At 36.1% G+C, this 21,314-nt stretch overlaps 1 protein-coding gene across 1 annotated transcript in view; it reads right to left on the reverse strand.

The window, feature by feature from the left end:
* LOC129219739 (exocyst complex component 5-like) overlaps window positions 1-10,225 on the reverse strand; it is a 64,020-nt gene extending 53,795 nt beyond the window's left edge. Inside the window, exons 1-2 of the mRNA XM_054854028.1 lie at window positions 10,041-10,225; window positions 2,967-3,215 (exon numbers count right to left, since the gene is read on the reverse strand). Of these exons, the coding sequence (XP_054710003.1) occupies window positions 2,967-3,215; window positions 10,041-10,118 (327 nt within the window). The 5' untranslated portion in view covers window positions 10,119-10,225. The remainder of the gene's footprint in view (window positions 1-2,966; window positions 3,216-10,040) is intronic.
* Window positions 10,226-21,314: the final 11,089 nt, after the last annotated feature.

A 21,314-nucleotide genomic window follows, 5' to 3' on the forward strand; every position in this document is an offset into this window, starting at 1 on the left:
TGTTTTAAAAACATGACATGCAACAAAACAGTCTATGAATGTTTTGTTCGTCACTATGGAATGACCCAACAGCATACTCCAAATCAGGTCTTACCGAACTTCTGCATAATGGCAGAATATTCTTAGAATCATGCACAATAGATCCAATGATAAATATAAACAGTCTATCGCCTTTATTACTGTTATGCTTCCCATAATTTTTACATTATCAGCAAATATTGATGTTTCCAGAAAATATTTCACTAACATCATTAATAAATACTAGGGGGCTATCGCCCCCTGCTCGCTATCGCTCGCCAACCCCCGGAACTGCTTACGCAGTTCCCTGTGGATCGCTTCGCGATCCATGCTCGCTTCGCTCGCTCGCTGTATGCCAATACATTAGCCTAGCTAAAATTTTCCGTAAAAATTAAAGTTGGTAATTGCATTTAGGTCACCATCCATTTAACCAATATGAAAATTACGTTCATAATGTTAATTTGTCTGCTTTAGCCAGATTTTCGACAGTTTAACTTTGCTGTATGTAAGATGACTGCCTTGGCAATGTGCACAACTTTACCATTATAGATACAAAAGTGTCTGTCATTGCTTTGGAGAGATTGCACTTCTACCTGTTGGTCCGCGGAAGGTATTTTATTTCCCTTCTACCACCCATTGGAAAACCAATGAAGGCATTCCCCTATCCGCCACCTGGGGACGCGCCCTCTAGGGGTTACAGGCTCCGCCGAGGGATGTATTTACATTATTTACACTCTTATATATATTTACATATTTACACTCTTATATATTCTAATCTGAGAAAACTTCCTCATATACACAATTAAAAATGTCCCGTTTGGGAGCCACAACTGACACTGCTTCAAAAGATCTTGTTCTTGATAATGCCACATAGAGCTGGCCATGACTAAAAACAGGCTCAGAGAGCACCAAACATATTTTCTCAAACGTTTGTCCTTCTTGTTGTTATTCTGAATACTTGCCACGTCACGAACAAAAAATGGTTTAACTAAAAACGCGAAAACTCGCCAAGGCTACTTTGCTTGCACAATACTAAAACTACTATAACCCTAAACAAATTTGGCGAAACCTTTCAGCTGAGAATAAAAGGAATAAAGTAAATTCTTTCTCGGTTATTCATTTTGAACTGAACTGTCGTACTGAAGCAGAGAATAGACGACGCTCAAAGCGCCTACGCGTTCAAAACAACATTGCCGATGAACATGATTGTGGAGCAATGTGTGAAGAATGCGAATTTTGTGGTGCTCTTTATTGGCAGAAAGAGCGTAATACTGCAAATAAATATACTAAATGTTGCCATGACGGAAAGGTGCGGTTACCGGCATTGTGTGACGCACCTGATCTGTTGAAGGAACTGCTGACTGAAAATTCCCCAGCCGCTAAAAATTATCGGCAGCGAATCAGAGAATACAACTCTGGAAAAGGCTCGTCTTAAATTGGATTCAAGAACGGTTTCCTGCCTTCTTTGAGCTTTTCTTTGCTGATTAAGGTTGAAATGGGCCACAGCCCGACTCAAACTCATCTCAAAAAAAAAAAAAGTTCGTTGAGTATTCTGTGATTCAAGATTTCAAAACAACGTAGAAGTTTGTTTACATGATTTATCGGCGAAGTGTTGCCAACAGAGGTTTAGAAATTCACCCCTTCATTTGCCGGCACGTAAGAGAATTATATATATAGATACTAAACAACAATGGCTCAAAAATAGCTCCTTGTGGAACACCACTTGAAGCAATAAACCACTAAGAATGATTAGTCCTTAAAAACTACTATTTGTTTCCTCTCAGTCAGCCAGCTAATATCTAGCCAACATTAAAGAAAAATTGATAAGAACAGCATGTGGTACCTTATGTCAATGTAAATGGCATCTCCATACTTTTTGTTATATAAAACCATGGTAATCCTATAAGTGAATTAAAATGATAGCATGAGATCAATATCTCCTAAAACATACTGTAAACCAATCAAAAAACCATTAATCTCAACAAAAAAAATCACAATCCTAATTTTGATGAGAGTTTCAATTTTTTTTTACGAACCACTGAAACTAGACATAGATATACACTAAACTGCCTTGGATTTTTACTTTCTTGAAAAGTGACATAGCATTAGCCACTTTGGAAATCAAAAATATACAATTATGCATCAGGGTGTGTCTTGAGCACGGAGAGCCTAATAAAATGAATTTTTTTTTTTTGATTTCTTACTTGTTCTATAATTTGTAGTTATGTAGAAAATTGTTTATGTAATGCTGACTTGAATATGAGTTTCTGCATGACTTTTAAACAGCTATATAAGCTGTAATCTAAAAGATCTTTTTGCTATTATTATTATTTATTAATTAGGATAAAACTTACTTTAATTAGAGTAAAATCAATGTAAACATGAGTTCCCAGAGAAAAAAAATAAAGATAAAAAAAAAGAATAGATTTTTGTAGTGCAAATGTAGCTTGAATATAGTTTAGATTAAAATTAATTTGAATTCTGAAATTTTAAATTCAAATTATCTTTTCGCAATCACGAGCTGTGACAGGACCCTACTCATTGGAATTTTTGTTTCTAGAAACGGCTACTGTACCTCCAAGCCTGCCCCTCTTTTTGAGCTGTTACGTGTATAGAGTTGTGTATGCATATGTGTATAAGCTTGTGTGTGTGTGCATAGACCTGTGTGAATGCACCTTGGTGTGCATGTGTGTAAAGGCGTGAGGGTGTGAGAGACTGTGTATGGGGGTGTATGAGTGTGTATGTGTATGAGCTTGCGTGTGTGTAAGACATGGATGCCACCGACCAGGAGAAGTGGATTGCTCAGGACCGGAGGAGCTGCGCCTGCTGAGGACAGTGGGGTTGAAAAAGGAACCGGACGCCAAGGACGGTTAAGTGAAAACAATTAGCAATTGTGATTGCTCAAAAAAGTAGAAAAAATACTGTGAAAAATCTTTTCAGATATTTACTTTATTTTTTTCAATAAGTTCTTTAATTTTTTCCCAATGCGCTTTCTCTTCTTCTCGGCATATCATTTCTAAGCATCCACACTGCCGCTGTTTTGTATCGTAACCCAAATGGAGATGCTGGATGGCCTGCTCAAATGCTTTATGCAAAGCAGCTGGATCAAATCCATCATTATCACTTTGAATTCCTCCTATTCTCCAAGACAGTCTTTCAACGTAATCTTCAGGATCAAAAGGCTCATCAGAAAAAAGCTAATCAGGAAAAAAACAAATATTTTAAAAACTGTTAATACAATATGAAAGCAACTCTAAAATGCACAATAATTTATAATATAAAGAGAATGCTCATCCATAAGCTCATTTCTTTTGCATTGAAAAAGGTGTTCCTTGTAACGTCAAAACACATGTCTGCACTAATCTGCAATTGTGCTATCTGACATTGTTATTTCATATTTTAAGCTCTGGGTTAGAAAAATCAAAAAAGCGTATTGCACGGTTAAGATTTACACTAATTAGGGACCACTCAAATGATGCATGCTCTGAAATGGACAGGGTGGTTTGTGAAACTGACAGCTTGTGACAAGAAGAAGGGAGGAGATAACCGGTCAACAGATAAGAGGAGGGGATGTGGGTAAAATAAAATGTGAAAACCAGGGGGGGGGGGGGGTCAATATGATGAAACAAGGTGCAACATCATTTAAGGACACTCTTCTCAGAAGAAAATTCAAATGAGATACACTTGCAAAACCATCATATTTATCGACGGAAGCGGCTCTAGCTCCTGTGAGGTTTGAGTTTATGAAAGAAAAATAACGATAAAATTATTACTGAGTATATTAGTAATAAGATAATGTACATTCTCTGATCAAAACACATTAAAACAATTTAATTGTATTTATTATCTGATTGAAATCAACGATAATTTTTTTAATGAAAACCTACATGCATATACAGGTCTCTAAATCAATATTATTTACTCCTAGAAAAAATAAAGAAAATTAATGCTTTTAAATGAATTATCTTTCAAAATTTTAGGTTTCTTTATTTGATCAGAAAAATAATTCGGAACAAATCTGATATACCCCCCTCTTGGCGACTTTTTCCTGTTGGCGCCAAAAAAGCGTCGCCAAGAAAACTATGTATGACGTCATATGTCATACATCGTTCTTAGCGATGCTTTTTTAGCGCCAACAGGAAAAATTCAAATTATGTCATTAATTATTTAATGAAATTAATGCATTAATTTTTTTCCGTTGTTTTTCCGGGATACGAGCCCTCGGTCTCATAGTACTTTCGTAATGAGACCCCTGCCTCGGTCTCATTACGAAAGTACTATGAGACCTCGGGCTCGCCAGGACCTCGCTGCCGCTCGGTCCGTTATCCCTCCGACTTTTAATATACATCACAGTCGGATATAAGTCACAGATCTCCTCCGTTCAGTATACAATAAAGTCACAGATTTTATGTGAAATTAACGCCATTTTTGTGCTACAAAAATGCCAACCAGACCAAAATACAAACTACCAGAAACACACTAAAAACACAATAATTCAAAATATGTTCACTTATCTTTTTTACTTTTCTTTTACTTCCTCACGTGAGGCAGTGCACATATGTTCCGCTCTTAGGGAAATTATCCCATTTTTTATTATCATTACTTTACAAAAATATTTAAATTATGTTTGTTTTGACAAAAAAAATTCCAAAAAAAACAACCTTATTTTACTTGTATTTTGTACTCCACCCAATTAATTTCGCGAATTATTTCCAAAAACTTTACAAACATATCCTCATTTTTGTATTCACAATTTTTTTTTGTATAAATAATAAGCTAAATAAAATTTAAAATCCCCTAATCTATTATATGTTGGTAGAGTACTTTTAACGTGTCTCCATGTGGATTCAATTGTGTTAGTGTGACATTTAGTTTCTGGATCTACAAAATTAAGTTTATGGTTGACTGTTAAATGCTCATACCCCTCCTCCCCCAATGTATCATATGCCCTCCAACAATCGGAGTGCACCGTCGTGCCTGGTAGTATCCACTGCTTAATTGCCAAAAATAGAGTTTCCCTACCCCTATCCCCAACAGCAACCAAAAAAGTTTTCCCCGAACCCCGTTCAACCCCCCCAAAAACCCATTGTCCCTCAACTGCATGTCCCCGATTATATTTTCTTTTCCCAAATTTAGATTCATCAACTTCAATAACTTTCCCACCCCCACCCCCCTATTTGTTCGGATTTTAATTCAATGTAATTTAATATTTCTTCATTAATATAATTTCGCCAATCGGCTAAAGTTTGTGATGAAAAAAAATATTGACTTTCAATATCAGCAGTTTTGGTCCCAATTAAAATCTCATATGTTATCAAAAAAATCTCCTCTATTTTCAACTTGCTAGAACTAAACCATGACCCACTCCTGATCGTTGCTTCTTTTCCACAAACAACACCCCCAATAACCTTTCTACAAAAAAAAATTAACCCATCTGAACATTTTTTAGTTTTTTTTAATTTTCATAACAGAATTACATCTAGAACATAACATTTCATTCTTAAGTAAACCAATTTCCCTTAAAAATTCTAAAAAAACCTCTTTATTTTCAATTAGTTTAAATATAAAAAATCTATTTAGGACTCCGGTACGTCCAAACGTTGGACGACCTGACGAAAAAGAAAAAGAAGATTCATTCAAAAATTTCAATTGATACATTTGGACAACATCACAAACCGAACTCATAATTAAAATAGAAAATTCAACTAAATTAACATTAAAAAACAACAAGAAAAAGAATACTCTAAAATAAAGTTTGAATTGAAACTTTATTTTAGAGTATTCAACTTAAAATCTCCCTAAGAGCGGAACATATGAGCACCTACCTCCTACCACACAGACACGTGCAAAAAGACAGACTTCGAGAAACTACTTTCCAGCGTTCAAGTTGCAAAACCAGGGTTGCCAAGTTATCGCCTTATTGGCGATTTTCGTATCGAGCGAAAAATTAAAATCTCGCCAAGAGGGGGGCATATCAGAGGAGAGCCAATAATTCTGTTATACACTGTCTGTGATTGTTTAAAAACTATTATGTAGTTTATAAACATTTACAGAAATCAGAAAGTATAGAAAATGTCATTGAACTATAAAAAATCCAAACATTTTGACTCCATATTTGGGCAACTAAACTATACATTTTGGCAATACTGTTTTAAGGATACATTTTATTTTGGCTTAAAGGAATTTTTTCTTTAATAAGTAACTTTACTTCATATAATAAAAAAAAAATCATTTTTCCACTTCTCATTTACCTATATTGGTATTTCTCTCGGGCATTTAATAAATAAGAGAAAAACATAGCTTTTTCAAAAATCAGTGAACAAATTTAATTATTCAACACTTGGTACACAAACACATATATTTTTATACTTTGAAGGAAAGTTTTAGTATAGTATCTAAATACAACTAATATTATCACATTCAAAGTAATTTTGATGCAAGAGGTGCACTTGGATGTTAAATTTAAATTGTGTTGCTTTTCAATTTGTGCTAAATCTTATTCACATTATACATTAGTTTTACAATTACTTACTCATTTAAATATGAAACAGAAACCAGAAACAAAAGTTTTAACATTATATGCTCATAAAATATTATTTCGTAAAATTTAAGTGTTCATGTCACCTCATTTGGAATATGCAGTTCAGTTTTGGTCTTCTTATCTCAAGAAAGATATTAATGTATTGGAAAGGGTTCAAAGGCGGGCTACAAGGCTAATAAATGGACTTTCTCATTTAGACTATGATTCCAGGCTTAGAAGGCTAAAAGGGTACAGTCTTGAGCAAAGAAGAGACCGAGAGGACATGATTCAGTTGTTTAAATTTATTAAAATGAAAGATGTTACGAGGCTAAAGTTTAGCACTGAAAACAGGACAAGGTTGTTTTAAGTTATTTAAATCTCAGGCTAACATTGATATTAGGAAAAATTATTATTTTAGCAGGGTAGTGGAACCTTGGAACAGCTTACCTGAATAGGTGGTAATGAGCAAGGGAGTAGATAGTTTTAAGAGGGCCATTGATCTTCACTGGGGATTGTAAATTGACTATGACCAGTCTAGCTGGGCCCAGAGCCTGTTGCTGGTTGTCACTTTTGTATTTGTATCTGATTTGAAGAAACTAGCAGTGCATATTTTAACAAAACTACCTACAACCGCGTTTTTAAAGCTTCAATTTCAAAAAATTTTGGAGGGATGGCCCCCACATCTTTCTTGCCTAAAAATCACCATAGATCATCTTAAACTATTTTTCAAATTACAATTTTCATATTTTCCCCCCTGCTCCCCCCCCCTCCATTACTTGTTACAATCAGAAATAATTCACAATTGCATGCTTGAAGTTTAATTTTAAAAAAATATCGAGGAATGACCCCCAAGTCTCTTCCTTCCTTAAAATCACCATAGATCGTCTAAAACTGGGTTTTTTAAATAACAATCTTGTAAAATTCCGGACCCCCCCTCCCCAGACTCTTCTGAACATAATCAATTATAGTGTACAATTCTGTTTTGGAAACATAAATTTAGAAAAATTATCGGGAGAGGCTTTCCTGGACCCCCCTCTCCCCTTCCTCCCCAACTTAAAATATAGTCTAAAACTGCGTTTTTATATCTTCAATTTAGAAAAATTTCCAGAAGGTAGCCCTTCGACACCCCTATTTCTGATTGAATATTATCCTTTAATATGACTATACCCTGCTAAACCAGAAGCTGAATAATCTCTCTCTGCATATTGGAACATGCATTTGAAACAATTAAATGGACGCCAAATGGGTACAACCCCTACTCCCAGATTTTTGACCTGGCTCCAGGCTACACATATGAAGCCTATTAACTCTGTTATCATAGTCTAAATTTGAAAGTCCTCTTACTAGTCTAGTAACCCTTCTTTAAACCCTTTCCAATACATAAATATCTTTCCTAAGATAAGGAGACCAAAACTGAACAGCATACTCCAAATGGGATGCTACTAAACTCCTATATAACAGCAGAAGAACTTTCTTAGATTTGTTTGAAATAGATCTATTGATAAACCCAAGCATTCTGTTGGCTTTGTTACTTGCAATGCTGCACTGTTGGCTAAACTTGAAATGCTGATTTATTAAGATAGCCAGATCAATATCGTTTTCTGCTTGACGATTGACCGAACCCTGTAAATAATAACTTGTACGCTTATTTCCATGACCTAAGTGTAGCACTTAACATTTTCCTACATTAACTGCCATACCCCACTTATCCGCCCACTTAGTAATATGATCTAAATCCTCTTGAAGCTGTTTTACTTGTTCCTCATTCCCAACAACCCTTTAATCCCAATAACTTTTACATCATCAGCAAAACAATTTATGTTTCCAAAAATATTTTCATCAATGTCATTCATAAAAATAATAAACAGAAGAGGCCCTAAAACTGATCCCTGAGGAACCTCGCTTAAAACATCACTCCATTTAGAATGATTTCCTCTCAGAACTACTCTTTGTTTCCTTCCAGTCAGCCAATTCCGAACCCAAAGTAAGGTTTTTCCTCCTATTCCTATATTAGCTAGTTTGCTGAGAAGAGCAACATGCAGTATTTTCTCAAAAACTGATAAAAGTGTACAATAAATTTTGATGATACAAACAGCATAATATTGAAGCCCAACAATGTATGTTACCACTATTAATGTTAAAATAGATAGATGGAACCTTACCGGAAAAGTAGTAAGGCGTCAAACACATTTCTTAAGAAATGTTTTCTAAGAATTGTTAGAAGTCTAGAGATTTTCATTGAGAGTAAAATGATAATGGTTGAAAAAAAACGACTATCAAAACAATATTATTATGTCAAGAAAGCATAATTAACTAATGAAACAATGATATTGTAGAGCATTAATGTTTTAAGCAGTAAGTTACCGCCCTTAAACTATGGATCAGGCACAAATACAAGAAATTACTGGTAACTCTGCTATGACATCCAGAGACTGCCGTTTTGTTCTTGTTTTTTGATTCATTAGTCTGGAATAAGCTCAGCGACAATTGAGAAGACATCTGCCTACAGCTCAGTTTTCTGACCATTCTAGACTGATGAGCTAATAACAAGGACAAGACTGGATGTCATAACCGAGCTGTCTGTATATTGCATCATTAGTGGTTGTGTTAACCTTATTTTTCAATGCTAAAGGCAATACAATAATCACACTTCCCACTTGTCTAACAGCTGCATAGTAGTAGCTGCAAAAGCAAAGAAACATCTCAAAACAAAAGGGGAAAATCTAGCATTGTCAATTGAGAATGCCTATTTTATTAGGCATTTTAAGGGCCAATCATACAGCAGCGAAAACTATAATGTGCTGAAAGAAGCAGTGTTTTCCCGAATAATTAAATTTCACAGATTTGTTTAACAATATTAACATTATAAACAAAGTGTAGAGAAATTGTGAACATAAAATACATTGATCAGCTAGAATTAACTTTCAAAAAAAAAAAATTGTATCGCCGTTTATTCATTTTAAGAACTTTCAGCCAAAAATATTTTATAAAACGAATTTGGATGATTTTTTGTCTCTTTTGTGGCAAACTTGCAAATTTGATTTTAATAAATTACAAACTGTTTCTGAAATGACAACTTCAAATTCTACGGAATAAACACCTAAAATAGAATTACTTCGTGGCGAGAAAAAATACATAAACGAAAACCTTCATACATATTGGAAAGAAGGCGGTCACATCATGAAACCAAAACTCTTAACACCAAAGCGAAGTGACTCGCTTTGAAAGTGAATAAAGACATGCGAATTTAATTATATTGAATGAATACAAGCAGTACAAAGCCTAAAGTTCTCTATGCTGCTAAGCTGAATTTCTGAAATAATAAAATGCAGCTCTTGATTCTGATTAAGCAATGAACTTTTTGTGATTTTGAGACATTAAATCAAGCGAGAAAACTAAACTAACTGAGGGAGTGATAAACTTTTTAAGTGTAACGTGAATTTTTGGCATGTATTTCCCATATAATTTTTAATTTCAAAAGTTTATATAGTTGCATAAACACCTCATCGAGTTCTGACAGGAGCTGAGAAAGATCAACCTCTTCTTTTCTTCTGTTACCCCATCGTGATCCAGAACTCATTTTAATCGATAATATAATGCATTACCGCAGACTAGATAGTCTTCAATTCAATGTTTATTATTTCAAAAAATAAAAACACCCACTGTGACTCAGAAAATTAAATACCATTCATTGGGTGTTGCCATATTTTAAAAATTTATGTTCACATTTCGACTTTTTACACTGTGGCTTTGCCGCCGTCGCTGTGGGAAAAGGGGCGGAGCTTTCTATCTCTCCACATTATAGGGACTCTATACACTCCCAGTTAGTTCGTAGAACTGTAGCCTACGAGGATACAACGCTTCTCTGTTTGAGGAGCCTGTCATTTTCGACCGATTTCCGAAGCTGAAAGGGGTCCAGAAATATAGTTCAGTTTGAGCCGATAGATGGAGCTTTTAGCGTTGCCAACAAACCGCACGATTGCATATGTTTGCGTGCTAAAAAGCGGTTTTGCTTTCGCTTTGAATAGCAAATAATTGATAAAATTGAAGATGAAAGGAAATATTGGTGGATACTTTAAAGTTCAGCTTCTAAGGTACCTCAATGAAAGAATGTCCCTCCAAATAATGTTCATAATAAGTTTTAAATAGTGCTTTTAAGGAAATGTTTTATCGGACCCAACCCTGTTACACATTTTTTAATTACGTAAAATAAAAAACATATTTTAAATCGAATTGCAGTATTACTATGGACGTATCTAGAAGGCGGCAAAGGAGGGCAGCCGCCCCTTTTAATTGGGAAAACATATTTTAAAATAAAGCATGAAATTTCAAAAAATTGATAATTGACATTTGTTTTAATTTCTCAATTTATTGATAATTTGGCTCTAGTGACCTGACTTTTAAAGTATAAATTTTTTCTTTGGGAGCTAATCCGAATATAGATCATTTCAACTGCGTATTTTAGTCATATAAATTGTAATTGGCATTCGGGGTGGGGGGGGGGATTTTTTAATTATTTTTTATTTATTTATTACTCTATTTTATTTTTTAAATTTATTTTATTTTATTGTTTACATTTTATTTCATTTAACTTTTTAGTTTGCGTGTGTGTGCGGGTTTATGGGGTATGTCATTGGCACTTTTCGAATAAAAAGTAATAATTATAATAATAATTAAAAATAAATAAGTAAGTAAATAAAAATATTCAAATAAATAAATCTTTACTAATAATAAAGCTGAAAGTCTCTGTCCGGAGGATGTCAGGATATCTGTAGGATGTCTGGATCTCTGTGACGCGCATAGCGCCTAGACCGTTCGGCCGATTTTCATAAAATTTGGCACCAAGTTAGTTTGTAGCATGGGGGTGTGCACCTCGAACCGATTTTTTGAAAATTCGTTTTTGTTCTTTTTCTGATCGAATTTCAAGAACAAAAATATCATAAGATGGGCGAGTAAATTACGAAATTATCATAACGTGGAACCGTAACATGGGCACAAGCCAATTAGTGAGATGCGAAATTATCATAACGTGGAACCGTAACATGGGTACAAGCCAATTGGCGAGAAAATTCACCATACATTATTTGTAAATACATAGGCGAACCAAAAGACCTTTTAATTTTTCTATTACGGGCAAAGCCGTGCGGGTACCACTAGTAAATAAATAAACAGAAAAAAACATGAGCTACAAAAAAAGGACAGAGAGTCGAGATTTTTTTTTAGTAGTGGGGGGGGGGGGCACCCCTGATTGGCTTGGATTCTCACTAAAAAATGAAAATTTTTTGATTGTCTAGATAGGTCCGCTGTTTCAGAGGGTAGGAGAAACTGAAAAGCAACTATAAAATTTCTCTACTAAATTAGCTGGATTATCGGGGGGCACACGGGGTACAAGTGCAGTCTTTTCCCCTGAAATTGACAGGGGGTAATTTGGGTAGTCTTGTCATTGGGGGCCGCTATATAGCATTCAAATGGGCGATTCAATACATAGCGCATGATCTCAGTGGCGGATCCAGACGATCCTGTTGGGAGGGGCGAATGAGTCATGCATTATAGAGGGGGGAATCGACTTACGAAAATAAAAATTTCCCAAACTTTATTAACTGAAGCATGACGTGTTTTTTCTTTTTTTTTTTTCTTTCAAAATATGTAATGATTCAAAGGGTTTGAAGAAAGTTGTAAGTGTTTCAAGCACGAAGAATAAAAAATTGAAAGAAAAAAAAAGGAAGATTTCTCCTACTAATATTCTAGATCCTGGTCTGGATCAGGATCCATTATCCAAATTAAACCTTTTAACTCTTAATTTGTTTGAGGACTCGTGAAGTATTTTCAGTAGCCATTTAGGTCCTCAATTGTACTTTTTTCCTTATGAACGAAAGGTTGCAGTGTCAAGATGACTACTTTTTTACCAGTCTTCGTACCGAACACAATGAAATACAAATATTGCATTCGTAAATGAAATTTGAAGATAGTATTAGATTTTTTTGTTTGAGTAGGAGAGTAATAGGAGAGTTGTCGCTTGTCGGGCATTCCCTGAAATATTTTGTTAGGAACGCATTTTTAGACTATTTGTTGGTTAATAGGAAGATTATTTCAGTATAAATGTGAATATGTGTTTGACATCTCATTACGTCAGAATATATGTTGTTTTACTTTTCCTTCAGAAAATTTAACAATTTTCAAGCTTTTTTTTTTTTTTTTTTTTGCTCATGCCCCCTTTTGGAATTATCATGTTCCCGGAAGGAAGGACGCACCCCATATCTTATTGACTTTTTTTGCTCAAACGTTATTTACAGGCGTTTTGTTGAAGTTTACAAATCGAAAAAGGGGCTATTTTATAGTCCTCATTAATCACTGTTCTTATGGTTTTACTTTTACAATGTTTCGATTCATTAGAGTTCTTTGTGAAACATTTAGCATAAACAAAAAATCTGAAAAGAAAACCTGAAATTTATTCAAAACTATTATACTTTTAAAAACATAGATAAATCCGCTGTACTACGAATAAATTAAAAAAAAAAAATTGCAAAATTTTTGTTTGAAACAAATTAAATTTTTGTTTTCGAATGCTTTGCTAATTCTAAAATTTATTCTGAATATTTATTTTTATTCTTCAATGAATTATGAAATCAGCATGATTTAAGTCCGAATAATACGTTTCCTGATAATTTCATTGCCGTATCGATAAGGGGGGGGGGGGAGAGGGAGAGTGATCTGTAATTTAGTTTATCAACCCTGTGTCTGCTTTTGATTTTCAGAATGATAATGTTAATGTTGCATTTTGCGCGAAAACAAAATGTTTATGAACTTACTGCATATCCTTCTTGCATAAAAGTAGACTGTGAGAGCATTTTAATAAATCAAATTTAGAAAACAAACAACGAACATAATGATTAACAAAATTTCGAGTTGCAGTACATAAAGAAAGTTATGCTGCCCACTGCCAATAAATTTTGAGCATAGACAGTTGTTTAGAGGGGGAAGAATTTCCCCAAAACCTGTCAGAGAGGGTAGAAAAACACTGCAGCTCTCTCTCTCTCTCTTCCCGAAAGCTAGAAAATTTCTGTCGGATGAGTCCTCTTAACAGCTCAAAAATACATTTAGCAAAAACAATGCCAATGCCATTTGGTAAATGCACCGAGAAGATAAAAGAAGTTTTAAACGAAATGTTTTACCGGATCCAACCATATGTGACATATTTTAAATTACTTAGAATAAAAAACATAATTTTAAATCGAACTGCATTTTTACCACGGGCATGCCAAGAGGGGGGAGGGAGCAAGGAAGAGCAGCTGCCCCCACCTTTAAATTGGAAAATATTAAAAAGAAAAAAAATAAGAATGAAATTTAAAGAAATTGATTAATTGACGTTTGCTTTAATTTCTCAATTTATTGATGATTTGGTAAAAGTTTAAATGTTCATGGCATAGCTTAACATATTAAATGAAAAATGGATAATCTGGTAGTGCTTTTAATGTAAACATTTGGGCCCACCCGAAGCAGAATCCTGCCTATGTCAGAGAAAGGAAATGTCGTGGGCAGCGTTATCTTCCTCACCAATTTCTTTTATTGTAACTAAAGGGGCCCATACACACAAGGGCGCAGTTAGAGGCTCCCTGCCCCCGAAATGAGGGATTCTATGAAAGACGAAATAAGCTGACAAGTAACATTGACCTAGTGTGGCATGCCGATTTGAATTAAAACTTTTCACATCGACAGAACACTTAGGAATATTAAACACGTACTTTTTTATCGTCAATAAATACTTTCAATGGGGTGAAATTAATCTCTAAATGCTGTCAGCTCCACTTAATCGGGAAACGGATAAACGAATACCCCGCTTTTCGAATAAAACCTCCCGGAATCGAATATTTCCCCATAGACGCATTGTTAAAGATCCCCGCTTAATCGAATATTTTCACCGGATTATCGAATAATATTGATCAGCTTTCGAAAATATTCTTGCTGACATTTTTTAAAAATAAATTAGAAATAAATTAAGTAAGGAAAATTATCGACTTAAAAATATGAAGCAATAGTTTTCGCCGACAAAACGGGCTAGAAAAACAACTTGCATATTACATCGAAACATGTCCACTATTCTATGAAATTTCTTTTGTCTTTGTCATTACAAAAAAAAAAAAAAAAGAAGCGCATTCGAGAATTAAAGTGAATACAAAAAAAAAAAAAAAAAAAAAACACATTTTCAACAACAATTAAGATTAATGAAAATTAAATGCAAAGCACGGTAGACGACGAGTAGGGGAAAAAAGAGTCAGAAAATGCGTTCCCAAAAAATCTTGAACAAGCTATCCACTATTATGAACTTAATTGAAAAAATAATGAAGTGAGAAAAGATGGCAAAATTTTCATAACCCAAGTTGTTAGTTACTTTTTTTTTTTCTCATACGGACTTGAGATTAATTATGAAACTATTTCGTCCTTTATTTATCTTATTTCAAAAACGTTTTACCAAAAACATTAATTATTCCCTTTTTATAGCTATTGATTTATTATTGTTACGTTTAAGACAAATGTTATCAATTTAGAAAGGTAAAGAACATTTCCCCCCTTAATCAAATACCCCGCTTAATCGAATAAAATTTCTTAGAACCGAAGATATTCGACAGCGAGGCCGACAGTTCTGAATAATTGGGATATTAGAGAGTACAATATATTCTTTTTTTTTTTTTTTTAAATTTTAACTACGAAAATTCAAATCATGATTGAAAATTGGTTGGAAGACACATATAGAAATATAAAAATTATTAAAGTTCAAAAAAGAAGGGAGGGGCAAGCTTAGGTTCAAACAAAAAAAGTGGGTAACGCTGTTCATCCTCGACTACACTAACTGTCTAATTTTAATTTAAAGCAAATTTGTGGACTGTACTGGATAAAAATTAGCAGCGATTGCTAATAATTCCTTCAATTCTATATTATTAGTTTTAGAAAACGACGGTCACGGAGGGGGCGGTCGCCCCCACCGCCCCCCTTGTAAATCCGCCTCTAGTCAAGAAGGCGATTTTTCTGACATGGAATTGTTGAATTGTTCATAGGCAACAAGAAAAATCCAAAAACACGTCAATTTTAGTTTGTTTAGTTTTTTTCAAACTGCCAATCATTATTTGAATTTTAGTATTCAAAATTACAAGTGAAAGAATACATTGTACCCTCTATTATCCCAATTATCCAATATTTAGGGGTAAATTTCATCCCGTTAAAGCTGTTTGTTGCCGATAAAAAAAACACGTGTTCAATATATTTAAATGTTGTACCGAAGGATATGCAAAGTTTTATTCCAGTCGGTAATTCACACTTTTGAAGGATTACTTGTGAATATGAAGTAACGTAATTTTTAATCGATATTTTAAAATTGTGTACTGATTAAATAAAACTAACCAAACATATCGAAAAACATTCGAACTCTCATGAGCTGCAATCTTCAAAGACATTTCAGTTGTTAAAAGACAACACATGTTTCTCCAACTGCAAACCACTTTGTTTTCCCTTTCTCCTTTCTAAAGGTTATAGCAGAGACACGCCGGAGGATAGGAACGCCTAGTAGAGTACAAAGCGATTGCCAGTGGGGTTTTCGGGGAAATTCTTTCAATGACACACCACCCAATAAACGACAAGAAGGTTGGGGGAAGACACTTGTTATCAACTTTTCTTTTATCCGAATACTCGATTGCCCAATTTGGAAGGGATACAAGAAAGCAGTTTGTATTTCCTTATCCTCCATTCAGGTCAGAAATCTAATAAAATTTAAAAAAAAAAAAAACATCCGATTTTATTAAATTTGGCTTTCGACAGTCATTCATCGCTTTCTATGGTCGAAGATTACGAGGACATACAAAACAGTTTAATACACTATAATTCATAATTTAAGTAGCATTTTTGAGTTTCAGATATTTTTAACCATATTCTATACCAACTAGAGCGTGACTACCGAGGGGGCATGCGGGCACAGGCCCCTCCTCTTAGATTTCAGGGGGCCTAAAATTAACTTAATTTATCATGCTAAATAAAAATAAATAATGATTTCTCTCAGAATCTATAGAGTATAATAATATCATTGATATTTTTGCAAATGCCAAGACAAAAAAAAAAAAAAAAAAAAAAAAAATATCTTATAAAAATTCCTCTTAAAAATTTGATCTCTTTGCAAATCCCAAAACCATTCCCAGCTTGATCTGTATTTGCTATTAAAAGTTATATCGTAGATAACTTTGATATTTACGGTAAACTGTAACAGGCAAAGTTTAACACATCTTGTCGAATTATCGTATTGTAACGGATTCGGTGCGACTTCCACTTTCTTGAAAGGATGACACAGTTCTTGATAAAAACACAGGAAATTTATTTACACTATGTACAGGAAATATCGTCAACAACTGCTAAATTATTCATCAGCAATTAAGCAATTATCACACAACACCGTAAACTCAACGTTTACACACGTATTTACTTCCAAATACGAAAACAACACAGCGAAATGCCTCGCAATAAACAGAGCAAAAATGCTCTCAGTTCGAAATATCAATCGAAACTCCTTTGTTTATCCATCGCTAACGGCTTATATAGACACCGAAAAGAAATTTCTCAAATATTCCACACGCTTCTGTAAAGTAGTAGACCGTTATCAAATTTTATCAATGAACAAAAAGGAAATAGGGGTCGTATACTTTAGCCATATGAAAAGGGGTTGTATATTCATTACGGGAAACTATTTACAGGTTACGTTCCTACAATAATTACTATTTACAGGATTTGTAACATTGCTCCCTTCCCAAGAACTGCACGTCCCCGGCAGTACAATCCCCAGAAGGGTGCCAAACTTCTATCACAAATTTACAAATATACACATTAATTAATAACTAACAGATACAGAAAACACAATAATAACAAGAAATATTACTAAACATTAAAAGCAAAAATTATCTACAACTTTTATGTTATCAACCATGGTTGTTTACGTAATACTCATGAACTATGGCCATAGTATGGGGCTAATGTACAACCCTAATAGGTTTTGCATTAGGTGATTTTTGGATCCTCACTACGACGTCATTCAGTCGGCTAAGGACTTTGAAGGGTCCATCTCAATGCGACTGCAATTTGGGTGAAAGACCTTTCCGTCGGATGGGATTCCATAACCAAACCTTGTCGCCTTCGTTGAACTCATGTCCAGTAGACCTTGTGTCGTATCGGGTCTTCATCTTCTCCGCCGCGATGTTGATTCGCTCTCGTGCGAAGTTATGAACGTCTTCCAACCGGGCCTGGAGATCCTTGATGTACTCCTCAGGCGATGCAGGCGCATCCGGAGGACGACCGAAGACGAGATCACAAGGTAGCCGAAGCTCTCGTCCGAAGAGCATCTGAGATGGGGCAAATCCGGTAGTCTCGTGGACAGCACTGCGGTAGGCCAGCAGGAACAAAGGTAGCTTCTTGTCAAAATCCTGTTGATTTCTGGATACCATAAGCGAGAGATTGTTCAGGATTGTGCGGTTAAATCTCTCCACCATGCCGTCCGATTGTGGGTGTAGTGGTGTTGTCCTAGTTTTCTCAATTCCGAAAATTTGACATAGGCCCTTAAACACAGCAGAGATGAAATTCCTCCCTTGATCGGAATGAATCTGCAAAGGTGTTCCATATCTCGAGATCCAATGTTGAACTAGAGTCTCTGCTACGGTGGTAGCTTCTTGATCTGGAATGGGATACGCTTCGGGCCATTTGGTGAAATAGTCGATGGAAACAAGAATGTATTTGTTCCCATCAGCAGTTCTTGGTAGAGGACCCAGGATGTCGATCCCAATTCGTTCGAAAGGAGCTCCAACGTTGTACAGATGTAGCTTCCCTCTGCTTCTCTTCTTCGGTCCTTTACGAGCAGCACAGGCGTCACAAGAATGGCACCACTTCTCCACGTCATCCTTCGCCTTGCTCCAGAAGAAGCGCTCCCGAACTTTATTGAGGGTTTTCAAGACACCAAAATGTCCTCCAGTCGCACTACTATGTATTTCTTTCAGAACATCTGAAATCCTTGATCGGGGAAGTAGTAACTGCCACCTAGATGTTTTGCCGTCGTCAGATTCCCATTTCCGGTGTAGCACGACGTTCCGTAAATGGAGTGAGTTCCATAAAGCCCAGTATCTTTTTGTTGCAGGACTGAAGATGGAAACGTCCTGCCAGCTTGGGCGTCGACTGTCACTTTCCATGAACTCTAAAATTGGTTTTATGTCGGGGTCTTCAAGTTGATCTTTTCGAACTTGGTCATCACTCCATGGATCAGGTTCTGATGATGTTGGAGTCACTGTCACCTGATAGGCGGTAGGGCTAGTCGTTCCATACTGTTTCTCGATTCGGGAACAATAGTGGCAGTTCTCAGGACAGGGTCTCCTTGATAAAGCGTCAGCATTACCGTGAGACATCCCTTTTCGGTGCTTGATCTCCATGTCATATTCCTGGAGCCGCTGTATCCACCTGACTATCTGGCCTTCCGGATTTTTGTTCAAAAGCCAAGTTAATGAGGCATGATCTGTCCGAAGCAGAAATTTTCGGCCGTAGAGGTAATGATGGAAGTGTTCTACAGCTTTCACTATGGTCAGTAACTTCTTTCTGGTGACGCTGTAATTTCGCTCCGACTTTGATAAGCATTTGCTCCAGTAAGCGATGACATGTTCATTTCCGTCAGTTTCTTGGGATAAAACAGCTCCGATGCCCTCGTTGCTCGCATCAGTGTCCAGGATGAAGGATTTTTCAGGCTGAGGATAGGCGAGGATAGGCGTTGATGTTAAAGCCTCCTTCAGTCGTAGAAATGCATCTTCGCATTCTTTGGACCATTCGAACTTTTGCTTGCTCTCCGTCAGCTTATGCAAAGGTCGTGCAATGTTGGAAAAACCCTTTACAAACTTCCTGTAGTACGTGCAGAGCCCCAGGAAACTTCGCAGCTGATGGATGTTTTCGGGACGACTCCAACTCTTGACCGCAGATACCTTTTCTGGATCGGTTTGTACACCTTCAGAACAGATGATGTGACCAAGGTAGTTCACTTCCCGGCGGAACAAATTACATTTGGACGGGCTTAACTTCAGATTGGCTTCCTTAAGCTTCTGCACCACCTTCCTAAGATTTGCCAGATGTTCTTCGAAACTGCGTCCCACGATGATGATATCGTCTAAGTAGACTAGACAGGATTCGTAGGAAAGTCCTCTTAACACTGTCTCCATAAGACGCTCGAACGTAGCTGGTGCATTGCAGAGGGCGAAGGGCATCACTTTGAACTGCCATAAGCCTTGTCCAGTTGTAAACGCTGTCTTCTCCTACCATATGAAAAGGGGTTGTATATTCATTACGGGAAACTATTTACAGGTTACGTTCCTACAATAATTACTATTTACAGGATTTGTAACAGTATACTATATCTCAAATGTTGTAATATGAGGTACCACCAAATTTAGAATGGTTGTGTTAATACGAAAGTATCGAAATATTTAGTAGCTTCAGAATCAGCGGAAATAGGGGGAGGGGGCACGAAATGACTTTCATGCCCAGTGTCTTCAAAAATCTTAGTCGGGCTCTAGGGGGCCCTGAAATAGAAATGTGCCCTATGTCCAATATCAGAATGATCGGGCTCTGATACCAGCGGTCCCCAACCTTTTTATACCAAAGGGCACATGCTAACATGCCGGTCGCACGCAGAGCCTGATTACTGAATAGACTGACTAACTATAGAGCCCCCACTTTTTAGGGGCCTCCAAATGACTTAAACTGTTTCAGCCAACGACAAAAATTGTGAGGTTTAGACTTACATACAAAAGGGCCTCGAAAGAGCGTTTGACCTAGGTTCCAGATAACTTAATTGGGCACTGTGCACCCAGGGCTGCTCACCCCCTCTAAGAGTAAGGGCACCCCCCCCCTAAATATCACAAAGACCCTCCCCCCCCCAAAAAAAAGCAAGAGCCCCTTCCCAAATGAGAAAAATATCCATCAGAGCACCCCCCGTAAAAATGTTAATGGTGCAGTCTGCGCCTTGACCCCCCTTTTCTAAGTGGGCACCCCTGGGGGTAAATTTTCTCAAATGCCTTTCGAAAAAATTCTTACATGTAAAATAAGTTTATACTAAATAATGAAAGCAAACTATACGAAGTCTTAGCAGGAAAATTAATTGCAGTTCAACGTCAATATAAGTTTCGGAACTTCATTTTATTGGTCATCATGGGCGCAGCTAGAAGGGGTAAGGGCAAGGGAAGGGAGGGCAGCTGTCCCCTCCCATCCAAAATAAAAATTGTTTAAGGCTACAATAGAGTTTTAAAATGAGAAAAATCGACCAAAATTTGGATTTTTCATTTTTTCCCTTACATTAATCTTTGAACTGTGGCACTAGCGCAGCCAGAAATACCTTCTGGAGTTTTTTTTTTGATTAAAATACTTTCTGTGTTTTTTTTTTTTTTTTTTTTTTTTTTTTTTTTTTTTTTTTTTTAATGACTATCTGAAAAGGCATAAGCAAGTGCTTGTATTTTATGGCTCTGATAAAAAGACGCATGACCTTGAGAGAGTTCATTTCTGTGTGAAAAGAAAATATTAGTCGTGGAGAATGAGGACTCCTGGCAGAGACTGCGCCATTGGTATAAAAAGGGGGAGAGGATTTTAGGAGATTTTAAATCTTATTTGGGGGGGGGGGAGTCTCGTTAACGGGGCGTGCTTTTTGCATTTGAAGGTGTGTGCCTTCCTCCTAAGGGGGGGGGGGATATTTCTCGTTTGGGTGCAAACGGGGGTAAAA

The sequence above is a fragment of the Uloborus diversus genome, chromosome 4, assembly GCF_026930045.1.
Source record: "Uloborus diversus isolate 005 chromosome 4, Udiv.v.3.1, whole genome shotgun sequence".
In the NCBI taxonomy this organism is placed as follows: domain Eukaryota; kingdom Metazoa; phylum Arthropoda; class Arachnida; order Araneae; family Uloboridae; genus Uloborus; species Uloborus diversus.